The sequence below is a fragment of the Trifolium pratense genome, linkage group LG6, assembly GCF_020283565.1.
Source record: "Trifolium pratense cultivar HEN17-A07 linkage group LG6, ARS_RC_1.1, whole genome shotgun sequence".
Taxonomy (NCBI): Eukaryota; Viridiplantae; Streptophyta; class Magnoliopsida; order Fabales; family Fabaceae; genus Trifolium; species Trifolium pratense.
This window is the reverse complement of record NC_060064.1, coordinates 6,121,706-6,135,040: the sequence shown is the minus strand read 5'-3', so window position 1 is coordinate 6,135,040 and position 13,335 is coordinate 6,121,706. Positions and strand designations below refer to the sequence as shown.

Sequence of the window (13,335 nt, the reverse complement as noted above, 5' to 3'; positions counted from 1 at the left end):
TATGAAAAAAAATAGAACAAATACCAAAAAAAAATAGAACTAGTAAAAATAAAATTGTAGATATTATATCTCTGTCCCAACATATATAACTCAACTCAACTAGTAGAATACAATATGCAGAGGTCCGAGTTCAAACTCGAGATTTTTCAATGCTAATTAAATAAATATTTATGTTGCCCTAAATATTTCCTATTTATATAAACTTTTTAATAAATAATAGACTTTTGATTGAATAATAAATATCATTGAACCTATGTGGTTGAAAAGCAAGAGACATATATAGTTAGACATGCAAATCAACATCAACCTCACAATCCTCCAAAAATCAATCTAAGGAATCCTCCCACATGATTTAATGTATAAATGTATGTTTCATTTTGACATATTTTTTTAGCACTCACTCACCCACCATCAAATAAGAATTAAACCACACATCTAAAAATCACATATATCTGAAACAAGACACGTAGATTTGTCACTTACCATACAAAAGAAACTCTTGTGGACTACGTGTAAACTAATTTCCCACCCATTCCATTATTCCCCACACAACACATGCAATGCAACCCTCTCATTTCAAATCTTCTCTATTCACAACAATAACAACAAGATCTCAACATTGAACAAGAAGAAAAAAATCACTCTTTCTCTCTTCTCTCTCTGCATGAAAGAAAACAACAACCTTTTCATAATGTCTCACCAATCCTCAGCTGAATCTGATGACAAGATTCCTTCTCATCCATTGGACATAAAAGTTCCCCACTCATCTAAAGATCATGTCAACTTTGAAAAAGAACAAGAAAACCCTTTTTCTTTGAACACCCAAAAGAGCCAAAACCATGATGAGGATGATGAGGATAAAGATAAAGATAAAGATGCAACAACACAAAACCCATCTCTTCTTTGCAACAAGGAGAAAATAGATGATGAAGCAAAAGAGTTAACAAGTGTGGAAGAGGTGAGTGAAAGAGAGAGGCTGAAGAGGCATAGAGTTGAAGTAGCTGGAAGGGTTTGGATACCTGAAATATGGGGTCAAGAGGATTTATTGAAGAATTGGATAGATTGCACTGCATTTGATGCTCCTTTAGTTCCAAGCAAGATTACTATGGCTCGTGCTGCTTTGGTTCAAGAGGGTACTAAAACCAATGCTACTCCTCTAAGTATAGACAACAGGTGTTAGAACTTTTTTCTTTTCATTTCTGTAATTCTGTTTATTCACAACCATACATTCATCATGGATATGGCTTATTGATTAATCATGACTTTTATATATTCATATAGTACTTTTTTTTTATCCATTTAGAGTTTTGTTTTTGTGGCTGTTGAAGAGGCATTTGATAACCTAATTTTTTTTTGGGAACTAAAAATAAGTCTTTTACATTCATCAAATACTTTTAGCAATCATGAATGTTCTCTAGTAAAAAGACTATAGCTTAGTCAATTTCCTACATGATCCCTCTCACATTTTCTAACTCCGACCATGGCCATCTATAATAATGTAAATAACTTTTAGGCTCTTGATAAACAATTCTCATATAAATATAAGGAAAAAAAATCTCATATTTCAGAGTTATTAAACTTACCAAATATTATATCTCTGACACTAGCAAAGCTCTGAAAGTCAATTCACCTGAACTTTAATACAAAAATAAATAACAAGTATCATGTGTTTCAGATACTAGAACATTTGATACAAATTGATGAATTGTGTATCGAATGTTCTAGTGTAGTAAAACTTGTGACTAAATATCATGGAACCATGCGTCAAAAAAAAAATATCATGGAACCATTGCTATACTAGAACATTTGATAAAAATTGATGAATTGTGTATCAAATGTTCTAGTAAAACTTGTGCAAAATATCATGGAACCATTGCTATACTAGAACATTTGAGATAAATTGATGAATTGTGTATGAATATTCTAGTATAGTTAAAACTCGTGTCAAAATGTCATGGCACCATTAGTATTTTAACCTTGAAGTACATCTAACTTTATGATGCTCAATATAGGTATTTATGATGCTCATTTCTTAATGTTAGTCCTCCATGTGCAGTATATATTGGGCCTTTACAAAATGGCTTACCTTGGATATACTAGTGATGTCTACTGCTACTAATGCTAACAACTAGCAATATCCATCGGTTCAGGATACATTGTAGAGAACTAAGGTCTGTTATGTTTTGACAAAACCTTGTTTTCATTTCATGTTTTGACTGATAATTACAAAATTATTACTTTGCTTTCGTGTTGAAAATGTTATTTTCACCATTTTCTTATCAATCTTTGAACAACACAAATGAAAATAAAGTAACATTTCTAAAATTATCAGTTAAAATAAGAATAGAAAATTCTCAGACAACAAATCCACTAGCTTTGTGAGTTGCGACCCATCAGAAAATTGTGGGCATTATGAAATTGCTCAATCGATTCAATTCAATTACCTGTTGCCCAACTAAAGGAAAATCTCTGTTCCAACTGATTGAAGTAATGTATACTTACAGTATTAATTCACTCTAGGTGAATAATTTTAAGCAACTCTTAGGCAAAAATGCAAAGTTTAGTTGATAGTAAATATAATTTACAATCACACTCTGACTTAAAAAATACAGTATTCAAAATCTATTTAAGAATAAGAATAAAAAAAAAATCAACAGGATGTCGCAGATATAGCATTTCTACTATTAGGCTCTACCCACCAGTATAAATTTCTGCTGCTGATACTGCAAATATGCTAAACTAGTATCACCACTATGATACCAGATCCCACACCTTGATTGTCCCATCATCGCTTGCAGAGGCTAGCAGTGGCTTCTCCTATTTAGCAAGCAATAGCAGGCAAAATATGTTGATTAATAACCAATTGCAGAAAAAGACACAAAGCAAAAACAATCCTAGCATAGTTCACCATTCTTTAAATATGTAAGTTCTTATAAGCTATCAAACTGTACGCGCGTAACGACAAATTTTATATTTTATAGTTACTGCACAGATGAAAATTTAAATGTTCTTTCTGGTGCAAATTCTCTGTCAATCCCTGTCACACCTCGCCTACTAATCACAACCTTTATTGATCAACTACTAGTTAATTAGAGAGAAATTTAAGAGGTCATGCTTCAGAATCACACAGTCGGCTGTGAGAAGTATCTAATAATAGTAGTGAAATCTACCATTCCCAGCCACTTGATTGTGTAAAGAGATATTCACTTCGCATTAAATGTGATTTCCACTAAAGCAGTGTCTGAGAATCTTACCCCAGGGCTCCACTGCACATAATTTATATCCATGTCATGAGCTTTATCCTTCTTCAGTAGCAACTTGTACAAAGGACCATCAACCTATGTCATAAGCAAGTAGTAACGTTTGATCAATTGTAACATGTTTCTTGATAGAGTGAGATGCATCTACAATCTACAAAGATATAAAATTATTTAAGAAATACTTCTATTGGTTTGTCATTATTTTCCTGCAAATCCACAAATTCTTATATGAGTTTGAATTTTTCAGGGACATGGAATTCAATGTGCATAAGGATTTATCTCTTGATAACAACAACTGCACAAATGTTGATGTTCAAAACACTCAAGTTTTCAGACACCAAGAAGAGCACCTAAACAAAAAGACCTGATTCAAGTCCAGAAATATAACAAGAATATGAGAAGGAAGAGCATTATATTAGGAAAAATATTGCAAACCAGCTGCTTCAGTTCCCCAGTAACCTTTGCGCTAATCTCTCCAAAATAAAACGTAGTTCAAAGAAAAACTTGAAGTAGATAAAGTTGCAAATACAGTTAACAGTATAGCGGATAGGTAGACTGTTCTCTGCATTTAAATTGTAAATGAAGAAACATTTGGCATTGGCTTGTTTTGTTAAGTCTATTGCTACTATTGTCCCAGTGATTGCAATTGCAAACTACAAAGATCCCAAAAAATTCTAGGCTTCCCTATGAGCACAAATAGCTAATAGAATCATTATTCATTACTGAACAATTCTGCACCAGGAAAATGAACTTGTAATGGGCATATAAAGAATCTGATGCTTCACTTTTTTGTGAACTTTTCATGCACATTAGACTAAAACGTATGAGGATTAAATGTCAATATGCTCCCAGGGGCATTGGCATCCAATGTGACATGACTAAAAATGACATGTCATACTAAAATGATGACTACTGTTAACCCTGACAGTATTTAAAAGGAAGGGACTGGTGTGAAGGACTAACGACATATGAGTATTCAGCATTCTCCGATTCTTGGCTGTAGTTTCTTAAGTATTCAACTTATGTGATACTAGTACCAATAACAAATGGCCTGATTTATGAGTGACGACAGTATTACACACAACATGCTGACAAGAGAAATTTTTTCATTAGGACATAGGCACAGGAAATTACACAATAATGACCGTAAGGCCTTTGAACTGCTTTTGGAAGTGGATAGATGCAGTAAGCATGGAAAGCTAAAAAAGTGGCATACCTGACTTTCACTGTTATCATCCACAAAAAGCCGAATAGCGTCATCAGCAGCTCCACTGGCAAAGATACCTCCCCTGTCAGACCAGCAAAAAATACAGGATACTTTTTTATCAGAATTACACAAGCATGTACTAGATATATGTTGGAACTCTTCTATCTTAATGCCAGCAAGTGCATGAGTCATTGTTTTCATCTTGCTTTCAATTAAATTAAAAAGGAAAACAAAAGGAAATAACAAATGATGGAATCCATAGAATGCTGTGCAAATGACATTTACATCTTTTAAAACTTATGTGGCCCAAAGAAAACAGCAGGGCATTCATCCCCACTACCATAAGAAATGACAACATACTTGCCAAATATGGACATTGCCCGATTTACCCATACAACATAATACTACCTCCGCACCTATATATAGTAGTACCTTGATGACTTATTCATGTGGTAGTAATATTGAATTTGTTAATAACTTGTAGTAATTTTACAATTTTATCCTTCAAAGAATTGAAACTCATCAACTTGAACTCACTTTATTGCTTATACACACTTCTCCTGTACATCTTCCCCAGTCTTCATAAGAAAAAGAAATAATTTATCTTTTCATTACAGCATTTGTTGCTTATTGGCTAAAACTATGCAAAATAATTGAGAGTATTTTTTTTTTCCGAATATAATTGAGAGTATTTTGGTAAAAACTAATTAATGCAATAGAAAATTTGAAGAGGGTCATATATAAAGGGACATCAGTTTTTCAATGATCCTATATATAGGGGCAGGGGTAGTAGAGCTCATGTTCATTATGAGTCTATCTTAATTTGAGTTGACTTCTTAAAGACATAAGAAATCGTGGGTGTTGAATGACAAGTTGGTTAATAAGCAAACCACTAAAAGATTTACATAAATATCAAGATGTAAGATGAAAATTTACTTTTGTTAACTAAAATGCAACTACCTTGACCAATGAACTGAGAAAATTGTCCGCTCATGATACCCCGTAAGAGTGCAAAGATGTCTCCTGAAAATCCAAAAAGGAAACAAGAAACAATTTTACATTGTCTGTAGGATTAATATCACTACCCAAAAAAGAGGGGTAGGATAAACATGCCATCATTAAATGATTGATCCCTTATTTGTACAAGTGACATAGTAAATAAAAGATTATTAATAACCCAACTTATATAATTGAATTCAAAATCGATGACTAAACTGAATCAGAATTACAATCCATTCCAAATTATAATAACAAAAATAATGAAACATCTCCGGATTACGACTTGAAAGCCACATTTCAATGAGAATATTGGATACCATCAACAGATCCTATATTAGAATAACTTTCAACCTATAACTAACATGAGTTTAAGATAAGGTGACTGTGCAAATGCAATACAATGGCAATTTTAGCAAACAAGCAAGTAGAGTGAAAGGAAGCGGAAATGAATGTTAACATTTTTAACATTATAACTTCCACTAAACATAACCTCCACATTCATGTCATGCGAATGAGGATATCTACCCTCATCACGCAAATAGAAAAATAAATTAGTAAAACATAGGATGCCATTTGCCTTGAAATCAATAATGGCCGCATATATTTTTCAAAGGCTTAACTACACATTTGGTTCCTTGCGTTTATTTTCGGTTTCAATTTGGTCTCTTACGTTTAAAAAGTATTAAATTGGTCCCTTACGTTTATTTTAGGTTTCAAGTTAGTCCTTTTCGTTAGTTTTGTCACTAACACCGTTTGAATGGTACACATGTCAGTGTGTCCAAGTGCCACGTGTCTGTCCACATATGCAAATTGGCTGCCACATGTGACAAAATTGACGGAAAGGACTAACTTGAAATTGAAACCTAAAATAAACGTAAGGGACCAAATTGATACTTTTTAAACGTAAGGGACCAAATTGAAACCTAAAATAAACGTAAGGGACCAAATGTGTAGTTAAGCCTTTTTTAAACATGCAAAAAAATAATGGGAATATGGTATTTTCAGATTTACTTTCCCAATAGTAACTTTAAAAACCTTGTGGAAAAAACAACCTAAAAGCTAGAATGTTAAGGGTACAGAAAACTTACCAAGGAGCAAATCCACCACCAGATTGCATACCTATGCTCTCTGTTCCCCATACCTTTAGGGTAAGATCATCACTGCAATAAGAAGTTGGAGTCAAAATGGCGTAGAGCTTCAAGAAAATGCCAAAAATAATCCCAGACGTGAACGAGACATATGATTCACATACCTACAGGTAACCATTTTGTCTCCACTAGGATTGAAGGAGAGGGCCCAAACAGTAGAAGTATGACCGCTGCCAAATAACATAATTGTGAACAAATTAACATTAAAATTAGTTTAAAAAAATTGGCCATCCTACATAAACTGGGATGATGGGAGAGATCAAGTAGTACTTATTGGGTTCTCCAAGGGTTTGAACACACTGCCAGTCATCACTGTCACCTTCATCTGCCCAAACCTGGAAGAAATTTGATTGCATTATATTGTTGTCACGCCGTTGAACTTGAATCGCATCCATTCAAAAAATAAGCATGTAAAATTTAGGAAGGAAAATTAAATTCAAATGGCAAAGCCTTTTCTTGCATTTATATTACCTTAATATTATTATCATAGCTACATGAAAATAAGATATCCTCCGTTGGGTGCCACCTCACCATTTTCACATCCTGAGTATGTCCTTGCAGCACTGACACACACTCAAACTCATTACCTGGCTGCACTTCCCATATCCAAACAGACTTGTCCCTACTGCAAGTTGCAAGCAAAGTTCCAGCTGCATTCCAAGATACACTCTTTACTTCATTTTCATGTCCCTGTCCATAAAATTTACATATATCTCAAAGCTAGTTCATAAAAATTGACAAACAATACACACATTCAAATGGAAAGAAGAAACAAACAGACTATATTAACAGCATGGCAGTAGCATTAGCATACCTCCAAAGTAGAGACACACTCAAAATCACCCCCAACATTTTCCCATATGGCAGTGGTGGCATCAAAACTTGCAGTTGCCAACAATTTCCCGGTTGGTGACCAAGCACAAGACCGAACAGTTCGAGTGTGCGTTTCTTCCAAAGTCGCCTGCATTTCATCGTCAGACTCCTTTATCATCATTAAGAAATCGACACCAAACAATCAAAGTACGGAACTTCGGATACGAACTATACTCCAAACATCACCAACTACATATCTAGGACCTGTTTGGATGAACTTATTTAATCTTACCTACTAACATAAACACTTGCGAGACCTTTTGGAATAACTCATATGGAAACAGCTTTTGACATATCCATAACCTATTTTCAGCTTATTTCCTCAAGCTAGCTTATATATAAACACTTATATGATAAACAGTTATAGCATAAGTACTTGATTAAGTTGTTTATCGAAATTGATCGAATTGTTCAAATTTGAGGTAACTAAAATCTATGAATTGGATATTTAACAAAAAAAAATGAAAATCAAATCTACTTTTGTTATCGAATTGTTCGAAATTAAGTTCCTATTAAAAAGTGCTTCTACTATAGAATCGAAATTAAAACAAATATGATAACAAAATATGAAGTATGGAAGTGAATAAGAGACCTTGCAAGAGAAGAGATTAGTGGAGAGATTTTGTTCCCAGATTCGAACAGTTTTGTCGCCGCTGCAAGAAGCGAAGACGAGTGGAATACCATCGTGGCCGGTGGCAGGGTTCCAATCCAAGCTCCAAACCCTATCGGTGTGACCTTCGAGTTTCTGAACTTCTTTCAACTCTAATGACGTTTCCATCGTATAGTAGAACGATTTGACTCAGCATACACTCGCTACAAAGAAAGATAGGGTCGTTTGTTCTTCAGTTCAGTTGAATATGGTAGCTATTGGCTATTTCCTACTTTCTCGCGAAAAATATGCAGAGAATCTTCCACCAATGAGACAAGTGAATTTCTTTTTCTTCTTAGCAAAACTCGGAGACTAGTGAGGAAACGGAGGAATACGGTGGACGACTGGCGTGTGTGCAAAACAAGACCCTTTTTTTTTTTTATTTTTTTAGATTACTTTTAATTTTAATAATTTTTTCACAATACATCATTTTATTTTTTACCTATAAGTCTTATTATTGAGATACCCAAGAAGACTGAGATGGCGCGGGTCTCTTCTAGCTTAACCAATATCTTGCGTTCGATTCCTGTCTTAGGTATGCAAAAGTGTTAAAACTGTTAAGGAGAGTTTGCCATTCATTTGGGTCCCACAAGGCTCAAGGGATTAGTATCTGCAGTTGCGCACAAAGGATACCAGGTTTACACCAAAAAAAATCTTATTATTCAGTTAATTAAATTTGATACACATATCTCAATTTTTAAAATAATAATAAAATTATGAGTTTTTTTTTTTGAAAAATTATGAATTTTTCTTAAATACCGTTAATCTTAATAAATCTCAATGATATATCAAATGATTTTCAATTTTTCTAAAAAGAAAAACAAAAAATAATTATACTGCTTTACCAAAAACAAAAACTCTAAAGGGTAGATATCAAAGAAAATATAAGGGTGCAAAAAATAATCTGAACATCGAGCCCAGCCCATCAAACTGACAGCGGTCCGGTCAAAGTGAACCGGCACGGTCCGTTTGAAACAGTCAAAGAATACACGATCCTCATTTACATTTCAGAACCGTGGTGGAAGAAAGAGAGAAAAAGAGCGTAATAACAAACAAACCCTAGAACGCAAATCAAATCGAGAAGAAGAACATTCGAATCAAAACCACCATGGAATCCGCAGCAAGAAGAAGAAGTGGAGGCGTTTTCGAAGGCCTTTACAAGGTTCTTATGCGCCGTAACTCTGTCTATGTTACCTTCGTCATCGCTGGCGCTTTCCTCGCAGAACGGGTTTGTCAATATTCCCCTTTTCATTTTCTTCTTATTCAATTTTCGTTTATTCTGATTCGCTTATAGAAGATCCATTAATTTTTTTTTGTAGGGTGTTGATTACGGAGTTCACAAGCTATGGGAATACAATAACGTTGGGGTATTGAATCTATTCCTCTCCATCGTTAATCTATCGATTTTTAAAATTATGCTTATTTTTTAATTGTGATTAAATTCTCGATCTTCATATTAACTTTAGTTTTAAGATCTCTTTATTTACTATTATATAATTTTGAATTATGCTTGTTAATTATGAGATTTTGAAATAGAGTATGATGCATCTTGTTGGTTTGTGCTTGGTTTTTCTATGAAGAATCTATATTAACCTAGATGTTAATGGCAAAGGCCTTTTACATTTCTATTGCTATTAAGTGTAGATGCATTAGGCGAAATGGTTGTCACTGACTTTCGATTAGTTGTGGGCAGCTTATGTTATATGTGCAAAGTTTTGTTAAATTCGATCGTTTTATTCTAGTTATGTCGAAAAATGTGTCGATTTTCTTTGTTGACTGTGCTTTCGTAGCTCCTTTCTTCAGAAGAAAAGTCATAAAAGCAAATGTCTTTTTCCTCTAATAATGTGCTAAACGCACACCTCTTATATCCACTCTTTTCTGAGGCAACTGTTTTCCCCTTTGTCTCAAAAACTCATTAAGTGGCATGAAATGGTCTTAACTTCCAGCTTCTATCTATTTCCCCTGTCTTCTTGCATGGCTCTTGTTGGTAATCTATGTTTCATGATTGACCTTTTTTCGTAACGAGAAAAAACTGATTGGTGTTATCCATTTGTCAAACTCATAATACAGTATCTTTTGTTGTTCACTATAATTTTTAAATAATCAAATATAGTTTACAAATGTTATTGTTGCTTAGGCACTTAGGCTTCAGAAACCGTATCAAAATTGGCCTTCTGTTGAAAGGAATGTCTATTTTTCACTCTCATCTGAGGTCTTTATTTTTTTGACAGAATCTCAGGTGTTTATTGCCACTTGTACAATTTGTTTTTTACTTATAAAACAGCAGTCTTTGATAGGATTGTGCAATTCAAAATGATCTTGTAAGTCAGTGGGTTGTATCCTATAATGATTCGTAAATAACTGTGAGTCGGTGTGATATATGCATGAAACGGTGTGATTTTCCACTCCTGACATGAAATTAACAATTCAGCAATTTGTTTTTTATTGTTTTTCTTTCATCAAATCACCACAAAGAAATTGAAAATTCAAATAATTTTTATTTGTTGCATGAAGAACTGAATTTGTATTATCAAAAGCAACCAATTGGATTATTCCACTGTGCTATCTTTAATGTTCTTCTGAGGAAAGGGGTCACACATACCATTCATTTCATTGCTCTATTGAAGGAGCACCTATTTGAATATTGCATTGCTCTATTATTGCTCTTCTGAAATGGCTCCACAGTCCACACTATATCACTCAATTTATGCACCATATCATTCAATTTATTTGGCGATATAGTTGTACTGTTTTCATACTGATTTTTTTTTATAATGACGAGGGCTAAGCCCGAAAGGAAAATTGCAAAATAACTAGTCTAGGGGAAGTTATCCCCACATACCAGCAAGTAACAAACTACTTACCTGTTTTCATACTGACTTATGACATGAGTTTGTTTTGTGAGAATTATGTTATGCTGTTTTGTCCAATTGTAGTTTAACCTTATTATAGTCAGTACTGTCAATTTGAAACTATTGTACCTTTCTGTTTGCTTCTAACTCTTATGATTTGATACCATTTATGATTCATGATTCAAATTAATTTGTCTCTTCACTATTTTACTTTTGCGCATTATAATTATATTTTCTTCTGCAGAAACGATATGAAGACATTTCTGTGCTAGGGCAAAGGCCAGTAGATGAGTGAATTGTCCGGCCATCTTGTTAGCCATTTTGAAGTTTTATTATATTCATGGAATATTGAAGTGAACATTACGAGTTGGAAGCACTTTCCATTTTGCAATAAGTGAATATGTTTGTCTTTGTGGTGCCTAAGTCATGCATGGTTTCATTTAACCGGCTGTTGGAAATATAATATATTGAACTGATGCAAATTTCTTTTTATTATTTTAAATGATTTATCCAGAATATTGGATTATAAAAAATCACTTGCTTATAAGTTAAGCTTATTTTGTGATAGTTTACAAATGCAAAATCATTACTGCTCACTGGTTTCATTTAACTAACTTCACTGATGAGTAATTACATTATAATGATCGACAAAAAATGATCGACATCTTTTGTTTAGAATATATGGGAGAAAGTACTTTTTAACTTGGTGCAATTTTTTATGAATTTTATATGGGGTCTGGCTGCGTAACTATTTGAACAATAAGCTCTGGTTACTGGATCTTTCACAACTTAACTTGTGCTAGCTTGAGAAGATGTACTCCTTTCTTGGGCTATTAGTTATAAGGTATAAGTTGAGTTACAATTATTATACACAATTTGAGTGTTTTTGTATTGGTATAAAATTGATTGGAAATTGAAAACTAAGGTGGAGGAGCGAAAGTACCAAACACACTATCTTAGGTTTTTTTTTTTTTTTTAACATGGAGCATTCAATTGTGTCGCCATGGTGAATTTCATAAAAATATGTAGGTATTATTTGACATAGTTAATGGGTATTATTAGTGAAGAGGAGTGCTACGGTCACACTCCTCTAACACACTCCAATTAAAATTTGTCACATCATTAATTTTTTTTTTCCACTTACCTACTAACAGGTTGTACCGGTTAATACACTAATACTTAATTTATTTTTATTTTATTTATCTTAAAGGACTGAAACATTAAAAAAAAAAAAAAGTAACATTCTTTACTCTCTGCAAATCGTGTCATTGTTACTATCCCAATCCCCAAACTCTTGTGTTCGTTTTTGCAAATTTCTTTATCGTGAGTTTTATTGCCTATTTCAATTGTCTTCTTCGTGAGTTTTGATTTGACTGATTTCGTGCTCTGTGTTTCTCGCGAGGTTCCTTTTCATTTTTAGATTTCAAGTTGGGTTTTATTTCTGTTGCAGTTTTTTCCCGATCTAAATCGTTCTTGAGTCGGATTCTGTTATGGGTATACTGAAGCTGAGTTTGTAATGTTTAATCCTTTTTATTTAATGTTTCTATTTCAATTATTTTGTCTTCCGTAGGTTTCTATTCAAATCAAAGAAAGATTTTGGTGTGAAACATGTTTTGCATGAAGTTTTGTTTTGGGTTATTGCATTTTTTTGCAGATCTGAATTGTTGAATCAGGGTTGAAGATTTGGGAACTTCCCACCGGGAAGTTGAAGTATGGAAGAAGACGGAACATAATTAACATGATAAATAACAATAAAAAAAAATAAAATAAATGGTTACATGTGAAACCGGTTACAAGTTACTGAGAGAAAATAAGTGGAGATGTGGCAAATTTTAATTGGAGTGTGTTAGATGAGTGTGTTAGAGAGTGTGACCCCATCATCTCGCCAAATTCATTGCTACTTGTTTATTCAATTCTTCATCCATTTCCCCAAATTCTAGGTTTGCGATTTCAATTTTAAATCTGAACCTTTTTTTTCTTCTTTGATTTTCGTTTTTCATCTTTGAACGAACGAAGGAACTCGATTGCGACTCGATTGACAGGAATGCCACCGATGTTAAGACGATGCTTGGTTTCCAAAGCTCGTGAGAGTAAACTGCCACAGTAAGGAAATAAGCCTTTACCAGTACATCCCATGTAATTGAAACGTGTGATTGAATCAGGGATAAAATGAGTTGGGAGCATAAAAAGTTCTATTGCGTTAACAAACGCGAATGATGAATTTTGAGGTGTGAAACTGATTTTGAATCTTTTTCGGGTTATTTTAACGAAATAATCTTTTATTAAACCAGTGTGTTTCGGTGTCTTTGGGGTTGAAATTTTGTAACAGAGTAAAATTGAGAACGGA

At 33.5% G+C, this 13,335-nt stretch overlaps 3 protein-coding genes across 4 annotated transcripts; 2 read left to right on the top strand and 1 right to left on the bottom strand.

Annotated features, from left to right (window-relative positions):
- The first annotated feature begins 410 nt into the window (after positions 1 to 410).
- Positions 411 to 3,987, top strand: LOC123890389 (protein BIC1-like). 2 transcript variants are annotated; one of them, XM_045939992.1, is made up of 3 exons: positions 411 to 1,173; positions 2,057 to 2,171; positions 3,508 to 3,525. In XM_045939992.1, exons 1-2 carry the CDS (start codon positions 665 to 667, stop codon positions 2,130 to 2,132), a joined length of 585 nt encoding a protein of 194 aa, XP_045795948.1. In that variant the 5' UTR covers positions 411 to 664; the 3' UTR covers positions 2,133 to 2,171; positions 3,508 to 3,525. The 2 variants fall into 2 exon arrangements, with proteins under 2 accessions (XP_045795948.1, XP_045795947.1); XM_045939991.1 differs by lacking the exon at positions 2,057 to 2,171 and having other exon boundaries at positions 3,508 to 3,987.
- On the bottom strand, positions 2,394 to 8,504 carry LOC123890388 (protein CIA1-like). Its single transcript, XM_045939990.1, is given in 11 exon segments — positions 2,394 to 2,781; positions 2,784 to 2,817; positions 3,255 to 3,338; positions 4,477 to 4,549; positions 5,428 to 5,490; positions 6,555 to 6,626; positions 6,719 to 6,784; positions 6,885 to 6,949; positions 7,086 to 7,304; positions 7,429 to 7,575; positions 8,080 to 8,504. Coding segments are annotated over 11 exon segments (1,056 nt in total). The 5' UTR covers positions 8,266 to 8,504; the 3' UTR covers positions 2,394 to 2,734.
- A 626-nt stretch (positions 8,505 to 9,130) lies between these two features.
- Positions 9,131 to 11,555, top strand: LOC123890390 (cytochrome b-c1 complex subunit 9, mitochondrial). The gene is made up of 3 exons (XM_045939993.1): positions 9,131 to 9,364; positions 9,456 to 9,503; positions 11,233 to 11,555. Exons 1-3 carry the CDS (start codon positions 9,245 to 9,247, stop codon positions 11,281 to 11,283), a joined length of 219 nt encoding a protein of 72 aa, XP_045795949.1. The 5' UTR covers positions 9,131 to 9,244; the 3' UTR covers positions 11,284 to 11,555.
- Positions 11,556 to 13,335: the final 1,780 nt, after the last annotated feature.

Bases quoted from the DNA above. Each gene is read 5' to 3' on its own strand.
- LOC123890389 (XM_045939991.1), top strand. From the start codon at position 665: ATGAAAGAAAACAACAACCTTTTCATAATGTCTCACCAATCCTCAGCT. The intron at 1,174-3,507 runs GTGTTAGAACTT...TGAATTTTTCAG, and splicing joins CCTCTAAGTATAGACAACAG to GGACATGGAATTCAATGTGC.
- LOC123890390 (XM_045939993.1), top strand. From the start codon at position 9,245: ATGGAATCCGCAGCAAGAAGAAGAAGTGGAGGCGTTTTCGAAGGCCTT. The intron at 9,365-9,455 runs GTTTGTCAATAT...TTTTTTTTGTAG, and splicing joins GCGCTTTCCTCGCAGAACGG to GGTGTTGATTACGGAGTTCA. The intron at 9,504-11,232 runs GTATTGAATCTA...TTTCTTCTGCAG, and splicing joins GGGAATACAATAACGTTGGG to AAACGATATGAAGACATTTC.